This window comes from Anser brachyrhynchus (genome assembly GCF_964034855.1).
Source record: "Anser brachyrhynchus genome assembly, chromosome: 7".
NCBI classification, from domain to species: domain Eukaryota; kingdom Metazoa; phylum Chordata; class Aves; order Anseriformes; family Anatidae; genus Anser; species Anser brachyrhynchus.
This window is the reverse complement of record NC_137701.1, coordinates 25347509-25371768: the sequence shown is the minus strand read 5'-3', so window position 1 is coordinate 25371768 and position 24260 is coordinate 25347509. Positions and strand designations below refer to the sequence as shown.

At 48.0% G+C, this 24260-nt stretch overlaps 1 protein-coding gene and 1 long non-coding RNA gene across 2 annotated transcripts in view; one reads left to right on the top strand and one right to left on the bottom strand.

The window, feature by feature from the left end:
- The first annotated feature begins 5325 nt into the window (after window positions 1-5325).
- LOC308198354 (TGF-beta receptor type-2-like) overlaps window positions 5326-24260 on the top strand; it is a 31727-nt gene continuing 12792 nt past the window's right edge. The window contains 5 exon segments of the mRNA XM_080600613.1: window positions 5326-6734; window positions 6736-6805; window positions 6808-6868; window positions 20701-20851; window positions 23785-23987. Coding sequence (XP_080456739.1) covers window positions 6631-6734; window positions 6736-6805; window positions 6808-6868; window positions 20701-20851; window positions 23785-23987 — 589 coding nt within the window. The 5' untranslated portion in view covers window positions 5326-6630.
- On the bottom strand, window positions 5717-19997 carry LOC308198370. Its single transcript, XR_013953862.1, has 2 exons — window positions 17462-19997; window positions 5717-17321 (listed from the first exon to the last, which is right to left on the bottom strand). It is a non-coding gene; the product is annotated as an uncharacterized lncRNA (long non-coding RNA).

Sequence of the window (24260 nt, the reverse complement as noted above, 5' to 3'; positions counted from 1 at the left end):
CACTGTGCTTTCATGTGATGCTGTCTTTTCAGAGGGATGTTCAGCAGCCCTGCCCCTCAGCTCCTCCTGAACATCAGACTGCCAAAATGTTCCTGGTGTGTGTACATACATATATATACACATAGTGTGTATGTGACAGATCCATACCATTATCGCAGCCTTTGGGTTTGACAGATCCATACCATAGGCTTTGGTTTTATTCCCTCAGAACCCCATGGTGCCCACACAGTCCTTGTCCAGCTGGCAAACTGGGCAAAGAGGTTCTTCCTATCTGTTCCTTGTAGTTCAAACATCATTTCAGACTCTCAGGAGCTGCCTCGTCGTTCCCCTAAGGTTTTCCATTTTTGCACCAGATTTGTGCCTTGATTCAGGCACGACATTTTTTATGTGCTTATGTAGCTTTTTTTTTTCCTACCTGCCCTTTTTAAACCCAGGTTAAAGGCCACTTCGGGGGACTGAAGAACTGATACTATGAGTTTCTTTGTTTTGCTTTCTCGTGCTTTGAGCAGGAAACATTTTTTTTTAGTATTGACCAGGGCTGAATTTGCATACATTTTTCATCCAAAAATTAATCTTTCTCTTTCAACAACAATTAAAATAAATCACAAAATCCCCTTTGAAGATCCCATGAATGAATATTTGGCGTCTGGTTTCTATTCTGTTGTCTTCAATGTTTATTCAACTTTTTCCTCAGATTGTTTGAACTGATACCTCCTTTCCCACCCCTCCACCACTGTAGCTGGATGGAGTTTCCCAAGCTTTTTCACAAAAGGCTTGCCTAGAACAAAAGTTTTTTACAAATATGTGAACTCTGATTTGTCCTTTGAATAGGATTGATTTAAGATTTGTTTTCTAAACCCAAAGTCCAGTTTAGATGTAAAAGCACGATTGCACATTGTAAGACAAAGTCTGTTTTCCATTAGGGTATGGTCTTCTTATGTTTACTCAAGATGTACATTAAGATACATACCTTGTATCAATTACACTCGCATTTGCAGGATGTGCATACTGAAATTTTTCAGATCCATATCAGCAACGTAATGGAAATATTTATGTGAAGCTCATACAGGATATCATACTTTGCATTAAATATTTTTATTATGGAAACAACATTATCAATAACATACAGTAATATTTTGCAGTTATAACATCCAGTCATTTCAAAAACTATTTTCAGCTTTGATTTTTCTTATTACTCCTAAAAAGTAGAGATGTGGCGTAGTACAGATTTGGAGAAGAATGAATACACTAAGTAGGTTGGAAAAGGGTACCAGTAAGAGGATCCAAATCAGATGATCAACTGCCTGGGAAACCCTCACGTACATTATAGCCTGGGGAGCATTAGAGGGAAGTGTGAGATGTCCTCATGACAAACTAGCGTGCAACAAAGAGCTCTTTGGTAAGCATCAAAGGCCCCACAGCTGTACAGAGTGCTCCTCCTGAGCCATGTTTCCCCCCCACACAGCCTGCAAAGTGGGCTAACAGTCTTTTCTTACAGATAAACTGAGACAAAGTGAAAGGTCTCTCCATCCAGGTGATCGTCAGATCTGTGAATAAAACTCAACATTCAAGAATGTCTCTAGGTCTAACAAGCCGATCACACAACTTTTCCTGAAGGACCTGAAAGGCTGAGAGTTGGTCAGAATTTATCACCAGTGTCCAGGCTGGGAAGGTATTTTTTCAGTGCAGTATCATGGCACGGCACCCAAATCTTAGCCAGCTCTGGTTCCAGCACAGTAGTGCTTTTAAGAGTACTTCCAAGACTTCTATTTGGTCAAAATAAGCTTTAGTGTTTCCCCCAAAGCTAGACCCAACCACTCTCACAGTCAGGCTCTCTTTAGACCTGGCATCCATTCCATATGTATTTTAGGGGATGTTTTTTAGGGTTCCCCCAGCCTGCTCCCTGGGACTGGGCACCTCCCAGTTCAGCTGCTGCTGAAATAACCCCAGTGCGCGCCTGCCCTGAGCCAAAGCAGGATGGTCAGGAGTTTGCCTTCAAAGGCACATTTCTGATCTGCGGTTCAGGCTCCTGGATCCTATGATAATTTCACAATACAAAGATCATGAGTCAGGCTGTCAAACTGCTCATGCCTCCTTCTGCCAGCTATTCCCTCAGACCTGAAGGTGCTTGCTACCCGGAGGCCTCCAGCTGATGTGATGACAGCTTTTGGTCTCCAAAGCCTGATTCTCACTGAAGACCCTGGTGTCTGTCTGCACGTGGTGTCACTGGTACGGATGGTGCAGAAAAAAGTGTTTGCGTATGTTTCCCAAGAAAACACAGAGGGGAAATGGAGAAAGTATCACACTTGAATAGCTGCTTTAGCATGGAAGAGTGCGGGAGGAAGGAGGAAAAGTAGGTTGAAAAAGAATAAAAGGGAAATCCTTTCCTCATATAGGTCCATATTCCTCCTAGACATACTTCTATATCATCTAAATGGCTGTGTGAAATGGCCATTAAACAGTAGAAAAAGCAATATTTAGTTAATTATTCAGAAAAAAAAAAAAACTCATCGAAAGGAAAGTGGAGAGTGGAAAAGAGATTTGGGTGTTCTTCAGGGGGAGAAAAAAAAAGCAACTGAAATTGGTAGCAGTGTTTTCCATTAACTTTACCAATGGCAGAACTGTATCCATGCGTACAAGATAAAAAGCAAAAACTAATCCACATTTTTGAAAGAATCTGGACAAGAACATCAGCAGTATGAGTGAAAAATTACTGAAAGTGGCTCCAAAAACAGCAAAAAGAAAGCACAGAGAAAAACCTGAAACTTCACATGAACAAATAAGCAGATTTGGTTCAGAATTGAACAAGAGTAACAACAACAACAAGGTAGTAACGTTGTGAACAGTAGAGATGAGCAAATTAGGCATTTACTTAATCTTGATGCATCTTTGGTCAAGAAGCCTGTTGTATGCAGCCTAGGAGAGGTTAGGTCACCTCTGGAGGTGTCCCTGCCCATGGCAGGGGGTTGGACCGGATGATCTGGAAGGTCCCTTCCAACACAAACCAGTCTGTGATTCTCTGATCCTACAATTCTATGACAAATGCCTTCAGCTTCCACCAGGCAATGGCATCTGAATTTATTAAACCCTATTAAATTAAGCCAGTGTCCTTACGAACACAGGATGGGGATGCCTGCTGAATAAGATCTGCATTTCAGGGTGCACACCCATCCTCCTCAGGTGGCTGCTGCTAGTGGCATGGTAAAACTAACTCCACGTTTATAAGATTGAGGAGTGATGACACTGAAATTCACAGGGTTTAATTAACTGCTAGGACAACTTAGGAGTAGTTGTGATGTTTCAATACAACCGCACAATACATGCACATAAATTAAGAGTATGAGCATGGATTTGTGCTCACTAGTAGAAGCAAAGTCCCTGATCCGTCAAGTAGCCGTTGTGCTTAGGCCTGCCTTTGAAATTTTTGAAGTGTAGAACAAACCTCTCCACAACAAAAATACTCATGGACCTTATCCAAAGCCTCAGGACTCAGTCTTAGCATCACCACTAATTTCTACTGATATCAACAGATTTTAAAAAAATTAGGAGAAAATGCAAGAGATATTAGTCCGGTCACACAACATGCAAACAATCAAAAGGGCTGAAGGAACACCTTCTGATGAAGAAGTAAACCCAGCACCTTTTTTTGGGTCTGGCAAAGTCCCTCATGATGGTGCCCTGCACAGGGGTGTTCAGTGTCCACATTGGGAGCTTCCAACCCATTGATGGATTGCAGACCCGTGCCTCCTGCAGTGGAAACCCAGGCTGTTTGAAACCTTTGTTTAAATATATGCTGTATTGTTTCAGGTGGCCACAGTTTTATTTTACTTCTCCAGTAAATATCTTCCAGCTCCTAAATGAGAACTTAGGGAAAACTGCTCCCACAATGCAACTTAAAAACCACCCTGCAGAAACCTTACATTGCTCAGCTTAAATCCAGCCTTCAGTACGTCTTGAGTTATGAGGCTGTCCAGATCACTAATAGAGGAGCAGGGGAATTTACACCAAAAGGCATAAACAAGTCAACAATAAAAATAACCATTTATCTCTTCTTCCTCCCCTGTGCCTTATTCCAAAGGTCACTGTGTTCTCTCGTTGAAGCAAAGCTCTATAACGTGAGTTCAGACACTTCAGGCTAAGTCCCAGAGTTCTTGCTAACTTTTCTCCAAGTAACTGGTGGATTTTTAGTTTGCAGTCTTTCCTTGGATAAGGTCTGAGAAATAGGCAGGTGCTCTGGAGAGGAGCTGTTGGCTGGAGAAAGGCCAAGTTTGGTGGGGCACATGCTGGGGGGCTCCCACCCAACCCTGGGTGACACCACAGTGTTGGGAAAGAAACAAGCTCCCAGCCTCGTCTTCTTCCTATTTTGCAGTTGAGGTTTGCTTACAATAGCCTCAGCTAAGCATATTGAAAATTAACTTTATTGGAGAGTGGGTACAGCTGTTTAGGAAAAGCAGAACAAACATCATCGCCAAGAGCTTCCCATTGCAGAGCTTCCCGTAGAAACCCAACTGCCTCATAAAGATGCCACCATGTGGGACAGCGGTTGCCTTTCCTCTCATTTGAGTGGGCTCAGGCCACAGATCTTTCCCCAAGATTATTTTGTGTAAACGGAGAAGCATCACAGAGGATTTGGGTTAGCCCAGAAGCTGTCTGGGATGCACTGGGCACCTGGAAATCTCCCCACTGCCCGTGGCTCGGGCACCTGGCTGCGAGGATGCTGCTCAGGCTTCCTGCTGGCTTCCCAGGTCCTGCGGTTCAGCAAATAATACCCAGCACTTCAGCCTGCCCATGCTCACACTTCCAAGCTATACGGCGTGTTTTCTCAATGTCCACCATTGTTTAAAAAGCCCCTCTGGGCTCCTGCTGAGGACATTATTTCCCTCCAAGTTTCCCGGCGCAGCAGGGGATCCTTCCTGGTTTTAAAGAGGCTCCCATTGATCATGAATAATCTGTGGTGTTCCCAGCAAAAGCCTTGTCCAGCTTCCTCATAACGCGCCGAAGGACTCCCATTTGAAAAACCCAGCTGGCAGCCCGAGTGAGCTGTGGGCATGCTGAAATGCTGTAAGCCAGAAAGTAGAAAGCTGGCAGGTCACCCAAGGAAACCACCGTGCAAACTGCAGTTTCAGTATGCTGATTGGAAAATAATGTCTTTCTGAAAGTTGACTAAGCATTTGCTTGTCCTTTATTCCTAAACAACCCTACCTCAGCTATCGCAGCTCAGGCCAACCCATCCCTTCTATGTTAATACTACTTAGCACATGCGAAGATGTCCAGCTTGATCTAAAGACAACCAAGTGGTGGAGAACAATTTTGGACCTTTCCCAGGACGTGAGCCGACGGCAAGGACAGAAGGCCATTTCTGCATGGAGGACAGGCTAAGCTGCGTCTGGGCACTCTGAAGCAACAGGGAGCACACCAAGCGGCTCTCTGCAGAGGTGTGCTTCTGTGGCCATGGCATAGCCATGTATTTATTGGCCTTATCTGTACCCCATCTAACGCCTCCCCTTGTGTTATAAGTACAGATGAAGGGAAAAGGTACTGTAACTTAACTCCCTAGGAGCATAATTTACATAATACACAAAACAAGTGGGTGCAGTTTATCGGAAAAATTCTTATAAAGAAAGGACCATACAAATCCCAGCCCTCCAATTCCAACCGAGCAAAATGCTCAGTGGCCACACATCCACATACACGCAAGCATGTGCGTATCCACATCATGTATACACCACACACTGATTAATGAACTAAAAAATGAAATGTGAAATGGGCAAATAGAAAGCTGGAGACTCACTGACACAGAATGCTGAGCAATAGCTGTATTTATCAATAGCTATAAAAAATTAGCCTTACCCTAGGGCAGGCTTTTGGCTGCAAAAAATCTTAATAACATCGTCTCTCTCTCTGCCCCACTTGATTACATTGATCATTATCTTAACATGCTCTGAAGGATGGGGATAGATCATAGGGCAAGAGTTTGAGGATTTTGCTCCTACTTTTGCCGCTGATTGATTGTGTTAACAACCAAGGCCAGTCAGATTTCTGCCATGTTTCACAGTTTCCCTTTTGTAAGTGGGGATAATATTTCTCACAAGTTTTTGTACAGGAGTTTGAGATCTTGGGGAGAAAGCAGCTATTTAAAGGCTCCGAGTTATTATTTTAGGCCCTGATTCAGGAAAACATATAAGGATATGTTTAAATCCTGCTGCTTTAATGGGTTGAAAGCACCTACTTTAGGCTAAGCTCATAGTGATGTGGTCTTTCTGAAGAAGTTGTCCTAAACCTTCCAGTTATCCCTATGAAAAGCAGAGCCCGTTGAAGCTTACTTAAAAGACAGAGTTTATTTCTAAAAGGGGAAAAATCAGCAAATTAATGACAGCTCAGCATACAGAAGCGTTCCCCTCTGTGTTTTATTCAGATGAAAGAGGTGTGCAGCTGTGCCCAGGCTGCTCTGATGAGATGCACGCAGTAGACATTAGGTCCCCTCCGAAGCTCCCTGGGCTGCTCAGAGCAGTTCAGCGCCGTCGTTAGAAAAATCAAACTCTTTTCCTGGAGCCGGAGCTCTTCCCCCAGCTCCCCCCCCCCTCCCATATCTGTATATATTTCGCGAGGAGAGCGGGGCTGAGTTTCTTCATGAGCTGCAGTTCCTGGGCGGACCCCACGCACAGCTGGGCTTGCTGCGCCTGGGTCCGCCTTCCCGGCCAGCAGCCTCGCAAATTCGGGGCTGCCGAGTTGACAGCAGCGAGGCAGGAGAGCACGGGAGGATGAACGGGTCAACACCGTGAAGCCGGGCTCCTGGTCGCTGGTGGAATCCAGAAAATGGGTTGCTGGAGGAGACCGGGTCTGCTTTCCTTGCTGCTGCTGTCCTTCTGTGAGTAGAGAAATGTTTCTGCTTAGGCGACGTTAACCAGCGTACGCTTGAAGTCGTTTATTTTTCCTTCCCCCAGAAAAATAGCAAACCTTAGATTTGTCCCCTGAAGGCAGTTAGTCGGAGGGTTGGAAATAGAGGGGAATTTCGCAGCGAGCTGGTTGTAGCCCTGCTCCGACGGCATCAGCTGCGGGTTTGTTGTACAGCGAAGGGCGAGCGCTTGGCTTGGTGGAGACCGCTGCGTGCTCACCGAGAGCGGCTCCCAGATGTCAGTGTTTACAGCGCAGAAGTATATGCGTAGGTCAGCACGATTTGGTGGAAGTTTTTACTTTCTCGAGGGAGATTAAAGGCGACTAACGTGCACCATTGAATGATCTGGCTTCAACAGTGTCCAGATGTGGTGGAGTTTGCAGCTTTATCAGCCCCGGTTTATGTGCAACGTTAATCGAACTGTTAAAGTCGGAAAGAAGCGGGGAGAGGGGGAGGAGAACTGTCTCTGCAACAACATCTGGCTATTCGGCAAACCTTTCCAGCACTTACGTAAAGACTTCTTTGTAATAAGTGCCCTGTTTAGGTTTTGATAGCACTTCTTCAGGACTGTAGATAAAACCCTCCAGCAGCACTTGAAAATGTGCCCATCCATGGCTTAAATTCTCTTGTTTATATCTCGATGATTGTTTCATAACAGGGAATAGATTTGTATATAAGTGAGTGTTATATACACATCTCCTAAGTATGTGTGTGTGTCTTTCTGTATATACAATGCCGATGTATGTGTATACACGCATATATCCCTATATAGTATATATTTATATATTTGCACGGACAATGGCACTTTCTGCAGTGAGCTCTTTTACAAACACAGACCCGTTCTGCTCACTACAGAGCTTTCGATGCAAATAAAATTGCTTTTTGCTCAAAGCAATGAAGTGCTAGGATTATAGTGCCCGTATATTTGCATGCAATTGAAATAACTGGGGGCAGGGATCTTTATCTGCATCCACTTTCCATGGGTCCCCCTATCTACAGAAACAGGGAATGAAGGAATACGGTCAGTCAGTAATTTGCATGTATTAAATACAACCCTTGGTGAGACTGCTGAAGCAGGGAGACCCAGATGGGTCTTACAACATAAGCTCAGGCTGACTTTCCAAAGAGTTGCAGAAATATGTAGTAGTCATTACTGTAGATAATACCCTAAAGTATGGGTTGAAATGTAGGATGCTATACTGATAACATCCTGCTAAATTAATCACATTTGGAACAGCACTGAAGAAATTACTACAAGGCATTATTTAAAGCACAGTCTTGGGTTGTTTTTGGTAAGAAAGAAGACCACTAATTATCCTTCAGAAATGCCTAATTTTGGAGTTATTTAACTTATGGTTTCCTTTTTCTGAAAGGCAGGGTTTTAATCTGAAAGAAGCCAAACCAAAACATATCATGATTACTAAGTTCATCTGAAAGGTTACGTGAATGATACGATGACAACATTTGTCTCGGTACAGGGAAAAAAAATAAGCCAAGGCACTCTCTCTCTCTCTGATTCAGCTCAACAGTGATAAATGTTTACTGGGGTTACCTCCCATCCATCACATGTAGTGTTAGTATCAATCCTACAGTGACTCTGAGACAATAAAAGTGCCTGGGGGGCCCACTTTGCATTGACATTAAGAGAAGAGGAAACAGCAAGTTTCCCAAAATGGCAGAAAATGCACATTTGGTTGTTCTTCATGCAACAAATCCCACCAGTCATTCAGCCTCTCTGCAAAGAGCGACAGCGGTGGGTTGGTGACAGCAGCAAAGTCACTCGTCCTAGCACAGATTTAGGAATTACTGTAGAGAAAATGGCAGTGATGCTGTCCCAGCTATCCCAGAATAGCTCCCTCAGCGCCAGCTGGGCATCCTCAGGGACTTTGTTGTTCCCTCTAAGGGGTAACACTAGTATGGCTGAGACTTTAATGTGGGCTCTGTGCTGCCTGTCTTTATCCTTTCAATCACCAGCATGGTTGAGCAGTCATCAAGCAGCGTCTCTGACCGCTTTGGTCCATACATGATGGAAAAAAGGGCTATAGCCTGACCGCTGAAATTTCAGCTGCTGGATTTCCCTGACTCCCCCTGGTCACCTCCAGCAAGTGGCTCTGGATTTACCTAGCAGAGGGACCCGCAACAAAATAATACAAAGATCGTTCAGGATGGGAAAATCTGTCCTACAGTAGGGACTGAAAGCTCCCAGTGCCTTTAGTTGTTGCAGGAGGGAGCTGGGAGGTGAGCTAGTAGTAATCGCTCACAAAAAACTCCCAGAGAGATGCTTTCTGGCAGAGGGCTTCCCCTTCTATCAGACAAAGGAAAAGCAAGATTTACATGCTGGAAGCTGAAACCGGGTGCTTTTGTGTTAGATCACAAAACAGCAAAGTTGTTCCAGCAGGTAATTACTCAGACTCAGGATGTGGTGGGTTTTTGTTGCTCAAAGCCTTCGATGACTGCAAGACTATCTGCTAGATGGACTACGACCCATCCAGAAGTCACAGACTGGATACAGAGATTACTGTACTGTGCACACAGAAACACTCTGGCCTCTTAATTAGGAGTTTTCCTGTCCTGTTTTGCATCAGAATCTGGAAAGCCTCCCTCGTCACCACTGTGACGACAGCTCAAGGAGCCCGGCAGCTTGCCTTTGGGCATCCAGCCTCCAAAGGAGGACATGAAACTTGAAGCCTGCCAGGGCACGTAGCACTCGCCAGAGGAGAGCTGTGCCCCGTGGGATACACTAGAGCTCCGAGGAGAACATCTGCCCAGGAATTTCAGCAAGTATGTTCACTCAGGACCTGCGGTTGTACCTTAGATCTGTGGTGAGGAGCACAGTGATGGCTGCTGGATGAACACCTCTGCACTGTGATGGCTCTGCAGATGTGGAGATGGTACCTCTTGGTGGATGGTGGCTCTCTGAAGCCACGCACCCTTTCCTGCTTGCGCAAACAGCCCCTGTTCCCCCTCTGAACCTCTTTGGCTAAACACATGGAGCATATATAATTCATAAATCATTACAGGGAGCCCCAGGGCTGTCAGAAAAACCTCTCTGGCTTTTGATCTGCCCAAGAATTCTCTGACCTATCCCATGCTCCTCAAGCAGCTCGTTCAAGAAGTTGGGCTCTTATTTCTAAGGTCACCAGAGCTAAAACCAGGGGCTGCGCTGCCACCAAAACACCAGCCTGGTCCTTAGGCAGGAGACCTACCAGGATTACACCCCAACAGCAGCACACAACAACTCAGAGGCAGAAACCTGGGTGAGAAGATGAGGGAAGGGAGGAGAAGAAGTCACCCTCTGCCTCACAAGCAGCAGATACGTCCATACGCAGAGCGGGGCTTTACAGCCCAAGGCTGAAGCACAGGGCTCTTCTCCCAGGCCACACGGTGGTGCGTGGACATGGGCGCTGCCCACCACAGCAGCAGGGCTGGCTACAGCAACCCTTCTCAAGAAGCACCTTGTTTTGCTTTGACTTTGTAGCAATATATTTTCCAGTAAATAAAGGGGAAAGCACAAGGAAAACCCTGACAATCCAAAACCAAAGTCCTCTGCAATGTTTTAACTGGCATGAGACTCAGCAAGAGCGTGATTCATCCACCTTAACACTTCTCCAAGCCTGATACTGCTTTTTCGGTTGTTGGTACAAATTGGATGGAGACTCAAGGCCAAGAAAGTTGGCAGTGTACAGCTGTGTCAAATTTAGGAAAGTGGGCATCTCCTTTCTCCTTGCTTCTTAAACTTTTCTCAGACTTGAGGCAGGCTGGTCGTCATTAGAGCTGCTCAGATCTACATTTTAGTGTTTTGGGGTTTTTTTGCTTGTTTTTTTTTGTTTTCAGGGGAAAGTCCTTTTTGAGATATAATCCCATGGCACTTGAAATTAAAACACACTCTTTTCTAAAAAAAAAAGGCAAAACTGATTTTTGCTCTTGGTGCTGTTATCAATATTGGATGATGATCACAAAGACATTTTTGTATAATGGTGGTGAAAAAAAGTTCAGCCAGCTGCAGTCGTGATATTTGTTGGTCCTATTAGAGGTGGAGTCCTAAACAGATGTGTCCCATGTATTCACTGAACAGGCAGAGAGCAATCATTGCCATTAAAAACAGATGACTGGGGGCTTTCACTCTGAGGAAGTATTCAACCCTATTGCCTGTCCTCTACAGCTTTATATTGTTCCACGTTTTGCTCCATCAAGTTTATTTCCTTGGGACCATGTTTTCCTCTCCCCTTAGCGATAACTCTTTGCAATAACATTTGCTTTCCACCAGCTTCCTCAGCGCTGCAACTTGCCACAAACTAATGAACTCTCCTGTGGATTGCCATGTTTTTAGGGAAGTGCCACATCTGATCTCGCTATGAAAAAAAAACTAAAGAACCACCAAGAGTCCCACCAAGGAGATGAAACCAGCAGCTCCCCCACACTTTGTTCTTTCCACATCTAACACTTAATGCTGTGTGCCAAGTGAAAGCCTCCAGTGGGAAGAGGCTCTGTTGGCAGCGGAGGTAACGCCACGGACAGCTGCCTACCTTATCAGCCCTGGGGGTTAGAGCGACATCTCCTCAGTGCTGGACCCCAGCTGTGGGATGGCATTTCCTTAGGGACCTTCAGAGGAAATGAAGGGGTGGCTGCAAGCCGCCTCCGCCCGCGTGCACGTCCCTGGATTCGGAGAAGACCGCTGTGATCCTGCTTCCAGAAAGGCTCTGTAAGGTCCATCAGAGTCATATTTCTTGTTCTCCGGTTGGTTCATCTTCTTATTACAGCCCATGTAGGGCTGGAATTCTCCTGCCAGCTGCTGGTAGCTGTCAAGCTTTTAGGAGAAGTGGGAGAGCCTGCTTATCTTGTAATCCCCTCCACAGACCATGCTCCCACCAATTGTGCCTCTCCAGGACACGGCCTTTCATGGAGCTGTTACGCTGCAATGTTTTGCTTCCCATTGATAAGCCAGGAACATGCCTGACAAGCGACAGCTGATTTATACCACAGCAAATGCATCTCATCTGTGGGGCAATTAATTCATCCAGCTGTGCCCTGCAACCTTCCGTCTGCACTGAACGCAGGGCTACTGCCCACATGGGCTCGAGAAGCTCTGGGAATATATCTTAACCAAAGTCTTACCCTTCACTAGACAGGATTATTTACAGCTGGATTCAAGATTTAAAGGGAAAAAAAAAAAAAAAAAGCTTTCCAGTGTGCAATTTGCAGCTATCAGCAGAAAGGAGCTGCAGAGAAGAGCTGTGGGGGTCACTCTGCAGAGCCCCAGCTTGACCCACACCTTGGCCATGGCTCCCAAAGTGGTTGGAGCAGCGTCATGCTGGACGTGCTGGCCCTGCTGCTGTGCCTTTCACCTTGCCACACTGGGGATGGAGATGTTCCCTTTAACTCCACGGTTCCAAAACTCCTTTTGGGAATGAGAATCTTTTCTTACATCTCTTCTTCTGGGAAGCCTAGAGACATTTGCTGAAGTTCCTGGCCTGCTGGTTGTTACAGTCCTGTGGGGCTTTTTCCTACAAGTAACAATGCAAACACTGAGCATTGGTACCCCCCCAACTTCAGCCATCCCAAACCAGATGGCTTTCCTGTGCCCGTGCAGAGCAAACACCCATGTCCCCCTTGACAAGGGTCTGACACAACAGGTCGCCGCTCTGCGCAGCTGGGACACGACGTGGGACATCTGCCTGATGTCGCTGGATAACTCTCACTGCCTGGGAGCATCTGAACACCAGTATCCATGTGAAAGAGGCTTAATCAGCTGCTGTCTTGCTGCATAAAGTATTTTTTTCCACGCTAGATCGATCCCAAAATTAGCCCCAGCCAGTCCACGATAGCAGACAAGACCCCTCGCCTTACAGTGGGAAGTGACACAGAGCCCTAAGCAACGGGCAGCCGAATGAATCATTCTGCTCCAAATAGACCCAGGGTACGAGCATCCACAGAAATCAGACCGATGGATCCCCCGGGAGCCCAGTTCCCGTCGTGTCTTTAATATGTCAAAAGGCACTTGGTGGTGCTGGTAGAAGATGGTGGCAGACATTCCCACCAGAGGCACAGAGTATTTTGGGGGGGCTGGACTCGCCCCAGCGCATGGTTACGATGGTTTGGTACATTTGCTGACTGCTCTTGGCTCTCTCCTGAGGCACTGCACCCACACACAAGCTCCCACTGCTTTCACGTGCAGGAAAAATACCCCTCAGGCCTCATCAACAGCTCTCCTGCAAAGCCCTGGTCCCACTCCTGCAAAAATCCTCGCAGTCTGCGCTCAGCCCAAACCACATCCCCTGCCCTCTGACCAGGTTGCAATTGGTCTCTTCTGTTTCGGAAAAATATTCAGGTTGAATTCAACCTTATTGGACAGTGTTTTTCAAGAGATTATAATACCATTTTCATAAAAGAGATTTTTTTTATGTCTTCAGGAAAGAGATGAAAGAGGAGACCAGACCGATTTACCTACTTACATGCTTAACAGGGGATGCCTTCAGAAAAGCGAGGAAGATTTTAGCATCTGTATCCAGGCTACCCTCAAGTTCAAGTTCCCTCTGACAGTACAAATTACTTAATTACTGTCAGATCCGGTCTAAATGAGGGCATAACTTGACTATACATAATAATGTTAGCAGACATAAAGAACAGGCAGTGCTGGAACAAGATGATGACAGCGCACTGGCAGAGAAGGAGCAGTGCATCTCTGCCCCGGAGCTCAGCACCCAGCCCCCTGCAAGCCCCACTCCTTCCAAGCACTCGGGGAATCAGAATAATGCAAACATAGAAAATGCAAGCTGGTCAGTCACAGGAACCCACACGAGATATGAAGTGCAGCTCTGGTCAAATGTCTCTTTGTGGGCTCATCAAAGTCCTCCTAACAGATGGCAAATCGAACGTGTGCCAGGAATTTCAAACACTCCTCAGGAAGTTCAGCTAAACCATCAGCAAGCCATTTGCACTTAAAACAGAATGAACCAATGAACCCTGTTGCCCAAATGTGACCCAGATAATGTTTCTGACACATTTACCTATTTGGATGATATCTTTAAATTGGGCTTTGATCTGCTCATGAAGATCCAGGTTCCTGCAGAGCCTGTAAAGCATACACAGAACTAAATTTTAAGGCACAATATGATGATAATTGTAAAAAAAAAAAAAAAAAAAGCTGTGCTTTTTCTTGGATAGCAGTAGTCAGAGGCCGAGCAATGTCTGCAACAGACTCACAGATTTATTCTGCTGTCAGCTTTGTCGCTGCTGCTTTTTCTGTGTAGAGCGAGGACTCTCTGCTGCATCTTCCTGAGGGAGAGGTGCAGAAGCTGCAGTTAAATAAAGCAGACAAGATATGCTGTTGATGGCCCTGGAGAAACGAGAACAACAAAAGTAATGACAACAACGTCATGCAGTTGGTTGGCTCTTACCTTCCGCCACCCAGCTCCCAAGCAAATGCTCTTACGTCCTCAGCGGTCTCTGCGGTGGCTTGCGACAGGATGACCCCAAACCAGCCCGGCGTGGCCAGGCTGTGCCGGGAGGCACCTTCTTGTCCTGAAAAATCTGCTTCCATCTGCCCCGGGCAGGCACCTTCTTGTCCTGACCTGCCTCTGGTGGGCGAGGAGGGGCTTTAGTGCCTGGCGAGGTGCCGGTGGCACCCTCAGGCACAGGAGGGCCGCCCGCCTCGCTGCTCATCCGAAAGCTGGGTTCCCCGTCTCCTCGCCGTTCACTTTCTCAGCCTGGCAATTAACCGAGTGCTTAATGGGATAAGTACCGTTATTGCTGGGCCTGCTCACAGTTGTTTTTGTCTGCCAAGGCAGCGCTGCTTGGCATGGTAGCGGCTCTGGAGGCAGTGACTGTAATTACACAGCAACAGCCAGCACTCACTCAGCGTTTAGGGGGCAAGGAAAACGGCGTAGTTATCATCCTGTGCAGCTCAAGGGCCTCCTCAACCCTCCCCTGGGTCCCATATAGTTGAGCCCCAGGACAGGGAACGAGCCCTGGATTGGGGCTGCCTCCTGGTTTTAGGACAGCTTTGTCCTCCTCGTGGGACTGTGCAAGGCTGCGCGCAGTCGTGGCAGCCACATTGGGCTGGGTGAAGCAGGTGGTGTTTGGGGTTACTGACAAATGGCGCAAACTGCATGCAATGGGGCCATCCCCCAGCCACTGGCTTACTGATGTTTAAGTGCAGAAATACAAAAAAAAATATTTTGGGGCGTTGTTGAAGGTTTCAAAGACATAGAGAATAAAAAATAATAGCACAGACCCATTGTACCCATTCCACTTCTCTGCACGCAAACTGGCTTTAGTGGCAGGGACGATGTCTGTGGTCTGTAACAGCAGCAAGAAGAGCCCCTAGAAGAGTTCCTTGTAGATACTGCCCAGTACCAGCATCATTATTGCCTCACCTGATGCTTATAACCCTTCCAAAGCTGAGCAATGCGGAGTGTCCTTCCCGTCACTTTAGATGGGGTCCTGCTGAGCTCCAGGACCTCAGGACTTCATTTGTTTCTTTTTGAAGCTTTAATGCCAAACCTTCTTTGGTGAGTGATTTTCATATTCAAAGGAATCCTCCAGCTGAAAGACAAACGACATGCCAGCATAACCCATTTCAAGGAGTATCAGAAAATCCACAAAGATGCTTAAAAATAATTAAGTGAAATAACCTTTTATCTTAATCACTTCGTGCGGAGAGCGAGCAGAGAGGATTTGTTTATAACACCCTGTTGTGTGCAACATGCAAACTTTCCATAACTCTTTTCTGATGGGTTGCAGCAGAGCCTGGATGCAAACTGGTGGCGAGGAGATGGGGAAAATCCTCCACGGGTTGCTTTGAACGTGGAAATGAATTTCAGCCCCGCCACTTCAGAATGCTTTTTGTTTACTTTCCACTGACATGAAATCAGCAGCGATTTTGTAGCATGCGGGATCAGTTAGCTGGTTACATAATGCTTAATAAATCCAAGAGAAATAATATAAAACACATCGCCCAGTCCGGGAAGAGTAACAGTATCTCAGCTGTGTCACCAACCCACCCGGCCACTGGCTTTTGGCAAAAGGGCTGACCTGGTGCTGGGGGCTGCAAGCTGTACGAACAGGAAAAGGGGTTGTGCTGTGCTTGTGAGCCCTGAGGACGCACAGACTGCAGGCAATGCTCAGGGGGCATCTCCATGCTGCTCACCCCGTCCTGCTCTCCCAAGCACGTGCTTGCATACCCAGCTCCAGCTGCATCTGCTGCCCCTGTAAGCGGCACCACTGCCCCCGCTGATTGTCCTCAGGGCGCTCTGTAATAGCGTAAAAGCCCTGTAAGCAGCGAGAGTGGGGTTTGGTGGTTAGTTAGCGCAGGCTGTGGCTGCAGGGTGGTATGGAGGAGAGCGGACATTTGGCCAAGGTGTCAGCGCTGGTCACCCCTGCCATCCCTGAGCTTCCCTGCCCATTCTGTGCCCCGCTCTGCCTCCTGCCACCTTTGCACCCTGGACATCACCCCGCACGGTGCCGGGGCTGGCATTGCCTCTGCCCTGCGTGGTTTTGCAGCAAAGAGAGCAGAGCTGGGGACGCAGGGGTTAATCCCAGCAGGCGCAGCGCTGGGGCCAAGTCTGTAAGTGACTCCCTTTGCTATTTCGAAAAGAGGCTGCCTGGAAAGGGAAAGGAAAAAAAAAAAAAAACAGAAGAAAGAAAGAAAAAAGAGAGAGAGAGAGAAGGTTTACTTTACAGCCATCGTTATTTCATCTGCACAGTTTATACAATGGAAAATAAAAGCCAGGGTATGCGAAGTCAAGTCATTTCTGTTTCATTAATGGTATGGAAATCGTTTTGTTTTTATAGGGGAAAAACAAATGTGAACTTGATGTGTGTGTGTGTGTGAGTGTGCATGCAACTCCCCTCATTGCAAAGGGCAGAGCAGTGAAATCCAGAAATAAGAAATGACTCAGAGGCCGTAGGATCTATGAGTCAGTTGAGCTGTTGTTGTTTTTAAACACGAGCGAGAGCACAATATGGGCGACAATCGCCCGCGCAGCCCTCCCGGCCGGCCCCGAACCCAGCTCCAGCAGCCCCGGGGGTGGGGAACGGGGTCTGGGGCAGGGAGCTCGAGGTCCCCCGCAGGGAACGTGCCCTGCCCAGCTCGGTGCCTTGGGCACGGACAAGATGGATGTGGAGGTGGCCAGAGGAGACGAGCAGCTCCAAGAGCAGATGGAGAACCGCTCACCCTGTCCTCACCCACAGGCAAAGACACTGACTGACCAAAATCGAAGAGAAACCTCTCCTCGCTGGCTCCAGGTACCTTGCCATGAAGTGACCCAGTGTCCCAAAACAACACGAGGTCACTCTGCCGACACGTAGGTAGTTTGCAAAAGGTACCCCAGCAACACCGGAGACTGCCACAGCAGAAGGACGGACAATATTCAGCAGAGCTCCTCTGTCCCCGGGGTGAAGTTTGATCATGATGTAATTCAAGCATCTGAAAGAGATTTGAGAGGTCCGCTGGTACAGTCCATACCCAATTTACTTTGTAATAGGACTAAGCATTATTTGCTAAACACTTAATTTAAAGGGTTATTTTTACAAAGAAAAAAATAAGTGGTAGAATAAGTCAGTTACCAGCCTGTTTGAAGAAGGTCCAAATAAACCAGAAATGTATACTGTGTGTCTTTCTGGCACGGGGAAGCACCGATGTCTAATGCAATCAAAATCAGCCCCTTTTTATTCACCAGGAAACGTTACTGGCTCGCTCCTCGCTCCACACGTCCGCTGCCAAGTACAGTATTTGTTCTGCGGGACTGCGCAGGACCACAGACCTGAGGGCAGAGCTGCTCCCCCGAGCCCAGCGCAGTGCGCGCGCTGCCGCTGTCCCCAGAGAGCCTCACGTGCAGAGAGTGGGGTGATGAGTCCTGTCAGCTCAACTTGGGCTCCCCAAATGAGGAAACCCAGGGCCCCTGCTGGCCAGATCACACCGGACAATTGCAACGGGGACGTCTGGCCCTGTACGGATCGCCTGGAAATCAGGGACGTAGGAATTGCCCTGCTGCGTCCTGTCCGTGGCAGCTCGGAAGTAATGGGGGCAGATCCTCAAGGTCTCACGTGTGGGTCAGCGAGCAACCACAGCACATCAGCCCCGCTGCTGTTTTAGTCTCGAAAACAAGTACTGTATATAATAGGGAAGGAATTTGTTTGTTCTCATAATAATTTTATGAGCGGCTCTGTTATTATGCAGTCATGTCATTAGCCATGGACGAGGGCCCGGCGAAAAGCCTCGTCCTGAGCTGGGAGTGGATGGAGGACTCATGGCCGAGCCCGGCATCCCGTGCTGCACCCACATCTCCAACTGCACCCACCGACCTGCCCAGGGGTCCCTGCCACATCCCAGCCCTGATATGAACCCGCAAAACAGTGGGCATTCCCACCTGGTGCACCCTCTGTGCCCAGCCCTGCAGCTGCGGTGCCAGCTGAGATGCCAGAGTTCCCAAATCCCACTGGTTAGAGTGGGATTTGTCTCCCCCCAGCACAAAGTCTGGGGCTCAGGGCTGACCTGCTGGGGAAAGAGGATGCAGAGAGCTCCTGGAGCGGCAAGGAAGCCTTGTGCAACTGCTGGCCGAGCACCAGCTGTGCCCCGATGCACGCAGACACACAGAAAGGAGGAGGCAAACCTCGCCGCGAAGTGCTTATGACCCAAAACGATCAGTTGTTCTTCATCCTTGAATATTAAGTGCAATTTAAGGGCAATTTACTAGCAAAAGATGGAGCGTAATGTGCGTAAGGAGGAGACCTGAGCAGGTCCTGCCTGGCAGAAGCCTTGACCCCTTCCACCGCGGGAGGAAGATGGACAGTGCGTGCCTCAGCATCTCACACCAAGTGCCTTTGCTTACACCCATCTGCCGTTGGGTTGTCACAAAACACCCCAGCAGGTAAAATTTGAGAATGAAAACCACTCATTCTACTCTGCAGTGAAGCGAATTGCCTGTGCACGCCATCACTTCGGCTGCGAAGCGCTGTCTCCTTCCCCGTAACGAATGCACCGTGTTTCCACCTCCTCGCACCCAGGCTTGCTCCTCGCCGATACCGCTCGCATCCCCGTGGCCGTGCTCCAACGGGCCCTGCAGGAGAGTGGGGATGCCCTGTGGGCAGCAGCAGGCAGGAGGAAAGATGTCCCAACGTGCTTGGATGGTGGTATCAGCACTGCTGCTCTCACGGGCACATTTGGTGTAGTTTTTCCCTTCCCTCGCCTGCTTGAAGATTGTCTTGTATTCCCCCCGTAGCCTCTCCAGGGTCCTGGTTATAGATAGCAGGAGATTTGATGCCGTTCTCGTGCACAGCAGAACAAGCCTTCCTATTGATAAGAAGCCAAACTCACTGCGAGCCCACCTCATCGGTGACTTCAAACCATCTTTCCAACTGTTGTTCCACAATAACTTTGACTAACTGTACTATTTATTGGCTCACATCACATCCTTATGGCTTCAATTTATTTTTGGAAAACTCAACCCACATTTAATTAGTTTATAGTTTGTTCCAAGTTTTGCTTATCCAGCTCTTTTTTTTTTCTTTTTTTTTTTTTGAAGTTTATATTTTGATGTTTAGCATTTGCCTTGGCAACATCTGGAACCCCTTTATGGAAGCGTATTGTTACTTTTACTGCTCGTGCAGCTTTATTAAATCATCCACGTATTAATATTGAAAGTGTTCATCTGGGTCTAATCAGGGCCAAGACGAGTGATGTGGCAGTTAAATTGTACCTACGAGCTCGTGGTTCAAGGACACGAAGTTCTGAGGAAACTCACAGTGGGCTTTGTGCACTTCTGTTGAGCTTACTAAAAGAATAAGGAGGGGGAGAAAAAAAAGAGAGATTCCTGCTCTGACCTTTCTTGCAGAGCAGATAACAGCATCGCAGGCTGAGCTCGTTTAGAACAATTTGTCTCCAAAGAATTTTGTCCAGTTACTGCTGTATTTCTGACTCTCGTTTCCACGTTTAACTCTTTCATCAGCCCTTGCTCCTTGCAGTGCAGGTGACTGCAAACCTGGATCCTCACCGAATGCTGGGCGTTGTGCTCACACCCTGAGCCCTCCAGCAAAGCCTCACATGGGGTGTTAATGAGTAACTGACAGCCCCATGAGTGTGAATAAATAAATAGCAAAACCTTGATGGAGCCCTGGGGAGAACAGAGGTGCTGGGGCTCCATCTCTGTGTGCCATGACTGGGCACCAAAACTTGTCTTTCTGGACAAATCCAGCTGGAAAATACTTTTTTTCCCCTGGACCATCAAGATTTATGAAGCAGCAACCTAAAACTGGGCAGACTTTCTACAGAAATGACTATTTTTAAGCCCTGTTTGGGGTTAAAACTTCCCATGCAATCCTTCTCCGCGTGCAATAAAAATTCCCCACGAAGTACAGGTAGCCCACACCTCTGAAAAATAGCTGCTGTAGTTCAAGTTCCCACCTGCGCACTTCTGCATGTGTGTCTTACACTAAATGTTTATTAGTATGTACTTCTACATAAGCCATTTAGTGGCTTCATTTTACTTTTTTTCTTGAAAAAAAAAAAAAAGACATTTAGCAGCCTTAACAGGAAGTTTAAATTTAGCCGGGATTTATTCCTTAACTGAGAATAGTTCCTATAAAAATAGAGATAACTTGCTCCCGTCCGGTGGGAGCTGCCACCGCGGGGCCAACAGAGCTGCATCTGCTCCCTGCGAGCTTTGCCATCAGCTAAAGCACGTTGGACTGAGCAGCTGGGCAAAACAAAAGCTACAAATCCATGTAGAAAGAGTCATTTTGGGCTCCTTCCCCAACAATGTGCGAATTGCTGAAATCAGATGGATGCTGCCCTCTGTGCCCCGCAGCCTGGTGCGCCGGCGCCCGCCGCAGCCTGAAGACCAACCTGTGCAAGTGGTGCGACTCCACGCCGCCGGCCTGCGAGCAGGAGGTGTGCTACAGCAACTGCAACCTCAACTCCTACTGCGAGGACCCCTACGAGATCTGCGTGGCCATATGGTGAGCTGCAGCCCCAGGGAATAGGGGGATGTGGGGAAAAAGGGGTTGTGGGAACGAGCTCGTGGGGACACTCATGCTTGAGCTGTTGGACACCAAAATCATTCAGGGCTTTCTATTTCTCCCCCGTTGACTCCGCTGTAATCATAATTGCAACGTGATTTGGTCTTTCCTATAATTAGTACTGGTTTATTTTCTAAATAAATTACGCATATAAATGCCTGATGCAGTGCTGCAGTCAGGACCTCCACGTACACACAAACCTGAATTTAGCTTTGCAGGCTGAGCCTGCTGGGCAAAGCCAGCAGACCTGACCCCAAAAGCTGTGATGTCCTCCTGCCTCAGGCTGGGAAAAGCCCAGTTCAGGTGCAGGGGTGCGGATGAGGATTTACAGCCCCAAAGGTCTGTCCCCATCCAGGGAACTGGGAATTTGAGCTGGTACCAAGCTGCTGGTATCATCCCCAGGGAAAAACCCTTTTTTGATTTTCCTGGAAATGCCTGGAAAGGAAACATGATCCGGCATTTCGGGTCAAACGTACACCCGGATGAGCGCCTCCCCCAGCTTTTTGGTCCCCATGAGCAAAACTAAAACAAAAGTCCATTTTGGGTCTACCCAAAGTGATTTTCTTCTCTGTCCCTTTTAATTTGGCTGCCAGAGTGAGAGCCAGCTAAGCACATATCACTGGGCTTTATATCAAGCTGCTAATTAGTGTGAACACTGGACTGCCCCACTTTCAGCAGGGTTTTGCCTCAACATAATTGTTGCATTATGGACTGAAAAAAAAAATAACAAAAACACAAGACCAGCAAGAAACCCAAACAAACAAACAAAATATGCCCCTTACCACTCCCACCCCCAAAAACAGAAAAATCTGCCACTCTGCCCCAACTACCCCTGCACACAGATGGGGAGAAGACCTTAAATCCTGCATAGAAAAGCCAACATCTTTCAAATTCCCTGGGCTTCCCAAGAAAATGCTGGGAGCACTAAGGCCAGCGCTGTTTCACTCACTCCAGTGGGATGAGGATGACAAAGCTGGGTTCTTCACTTCAGTTTTATTTCCGATTTCCCAGCTGACCTGCAAGGCATTGTGAAATCTCTCTGTACCTCCATTTTTCTCCAGAAACAAGGGTCACACCCTGGTGTTCTTGGCAGCTGCTCTCAGCTCCTCATTAGCCCTTAATTACACACTGGCTCTAGAGGAGTAGGCACTGATCCTCCTTAGGTGAAGGTCTGCTGGGCCCGGTGCAGCTGCCACCCCTTGCTCACCATGCAAACCACCTGGGTCAGCTCTGCTCCAGCTCTTCTTCATGGCAGCTCCTCACAGCTACCACCAAAAGCTCTGGAGGGAATATACTCGGCCCCTGGGGGAAAATTGTCACCCAGGCTACCAATGGGACTGGCCACAAGGTGCCCAAAGAGCCGTGCAGTTTGAACACGCTCCTTCCCTGCCCAGCTGGCTCTTCTCTCAGTCGCCCCATTGTCCGTGCTGCCCGTGGTGAGGGCTGCTGGTGGTGCTCCACGACCTTAACCGAGGGGTGGAGATGAGCTCGCGCCTGGGGTTTGGATGGTGATCTGCATTTTTCTGGATCTGTGGTGGGAGTTTCACAAGTGTGATTCTAGTTCGGGCTTATCTCCCCATAAACTAATGCAGAGGCCAAATAGCACAGGCCCAATACAACATTATTAAAAATAACATGCTCTGTACCTTACCCCATCTTGGCCGTCAGAGCCACGCATCCCCACGACCCCCACACCCAAAGCAAGCTGCCTGCCCCGTGTGCTGCACCACTGCCAAAACCCGCTCGGGGCACGGCGAGCATAGGAGACCTCACAGCAAAGCACTTCCCTGGTGGATTTTCTGGGCTGCTAACCAGCAAGGATGGCTTCACCGTGCTCTGAAATAAGGGGCTCCCGTGTGCCAGGACAGAGTTTTGCTGGACCCTCTTGTTAAGCCAATGTTGCCTGCACCGACATGGAGAATGGGGAATCTGCAGCAAAATGAGCACCCTGCGCTTGAAGAGTCAGACCACAGGCCAAAAACAAACCCTTCCTTTCCCCATACATGTGACAGATTTCCACGGCTTAGAAACAGACACAGCCATGCAGTCCCTATGTGCCCAGGAGCTGTATCAACATCACATTATTTCTATAAACGTTCTGACCTTTGGAGCTGCTAAATTATAGTCCCCACCAGCTACCCAACGGCTCTGCTCCTGCAGGTGGGCATAAGTGGTCATGCAAGGACAGTGCTTGAAAAAACAGCATTTAGCCCAGGAATTCATCAATGAGATGGGGCCAACCAGCTCCGCCAACACATGCATGCCGAGAGGAGGAGGATGGAGGCACACAGCCAAGCCATTGCTCGAGGGCAGGCATCACAGTCACTGTGTCCCCTACCTCTCTCCTGCAGAGGTGATGGGGTTTTGGAGCCCTGCCGAGGCAGGGATTGCGGCAGAATAATGCACTAGTTGGGACGAGGCTGTCCTTGCTTTGGAGGTTTCCTTTGGACCGTGCAGCAGCAATGTGGAGGGAGTAATTCCACCTGCACCTGGCTTGGTTGCTGGCACTGGGAAAGGAGGGATTTTGCCCCAGATCCCACGCAGGGCACTGAGCCTTAGGGCTGGCACTACCTGACCCAACACCTATTAACTTGTGAATTATCTACAGGAAACAGCAGAGTCCCTGGCTCAGATCCTACTACTGGCATGCATTAGAAATTCTCTTCCACCATTTGGAAGAGATAAAGAGATTTAACAAAGCCGCCCACAGGCACATACAATAAGAATTATACCAGAGCCACCACAAACAGGTCATTCAATACACACTTTAAAACTGATGCTCGGGTGATGTTGGGCTGGAAACCCCGTGCTGCCTGCTCTCTGAAGGCTGCACCGCTAGGCTAACGCTTTGTTGGTTCGTTTGGCGCCGGCAGGAGACAGGACAACGACAGCATCAGGATCAGCACGCTCTGCCACAACCCACATCGTCCCATAGAAAACCTCATGGTCCCAAACTACAACACCTCACGCTGCATCATGACCCACCAGCCCAGTGAGGAGGGGATCATCTACATCTGTGGCTGCGTGGATGAGCAGGAGTGCAATGACAAGCTTATCTTTGAAAACCACACCAATGGTGAGTAACCTTTGCTAGCGTTATTTAAAGTGGGTAGGAGCACTCAAATCTAACAATAAATAAGTCATGAGTTGGGCTTATGCACGTGACTTTGCATTTCCAAGAAACGGTAGCAGATGCAATGTCTTCTTTGACCTTCTGTGTGAGGTAGGTGAAGTTTGTACCCCCTCACTGAGCCTAGCAGTTTGCCAGTGGCTCACCCATCCCTCCAAGAAATGCCTCCTGAGAACACCAGATGGAAAATGCATTGTGTCCTTCAGTAGGTTGCGCCCT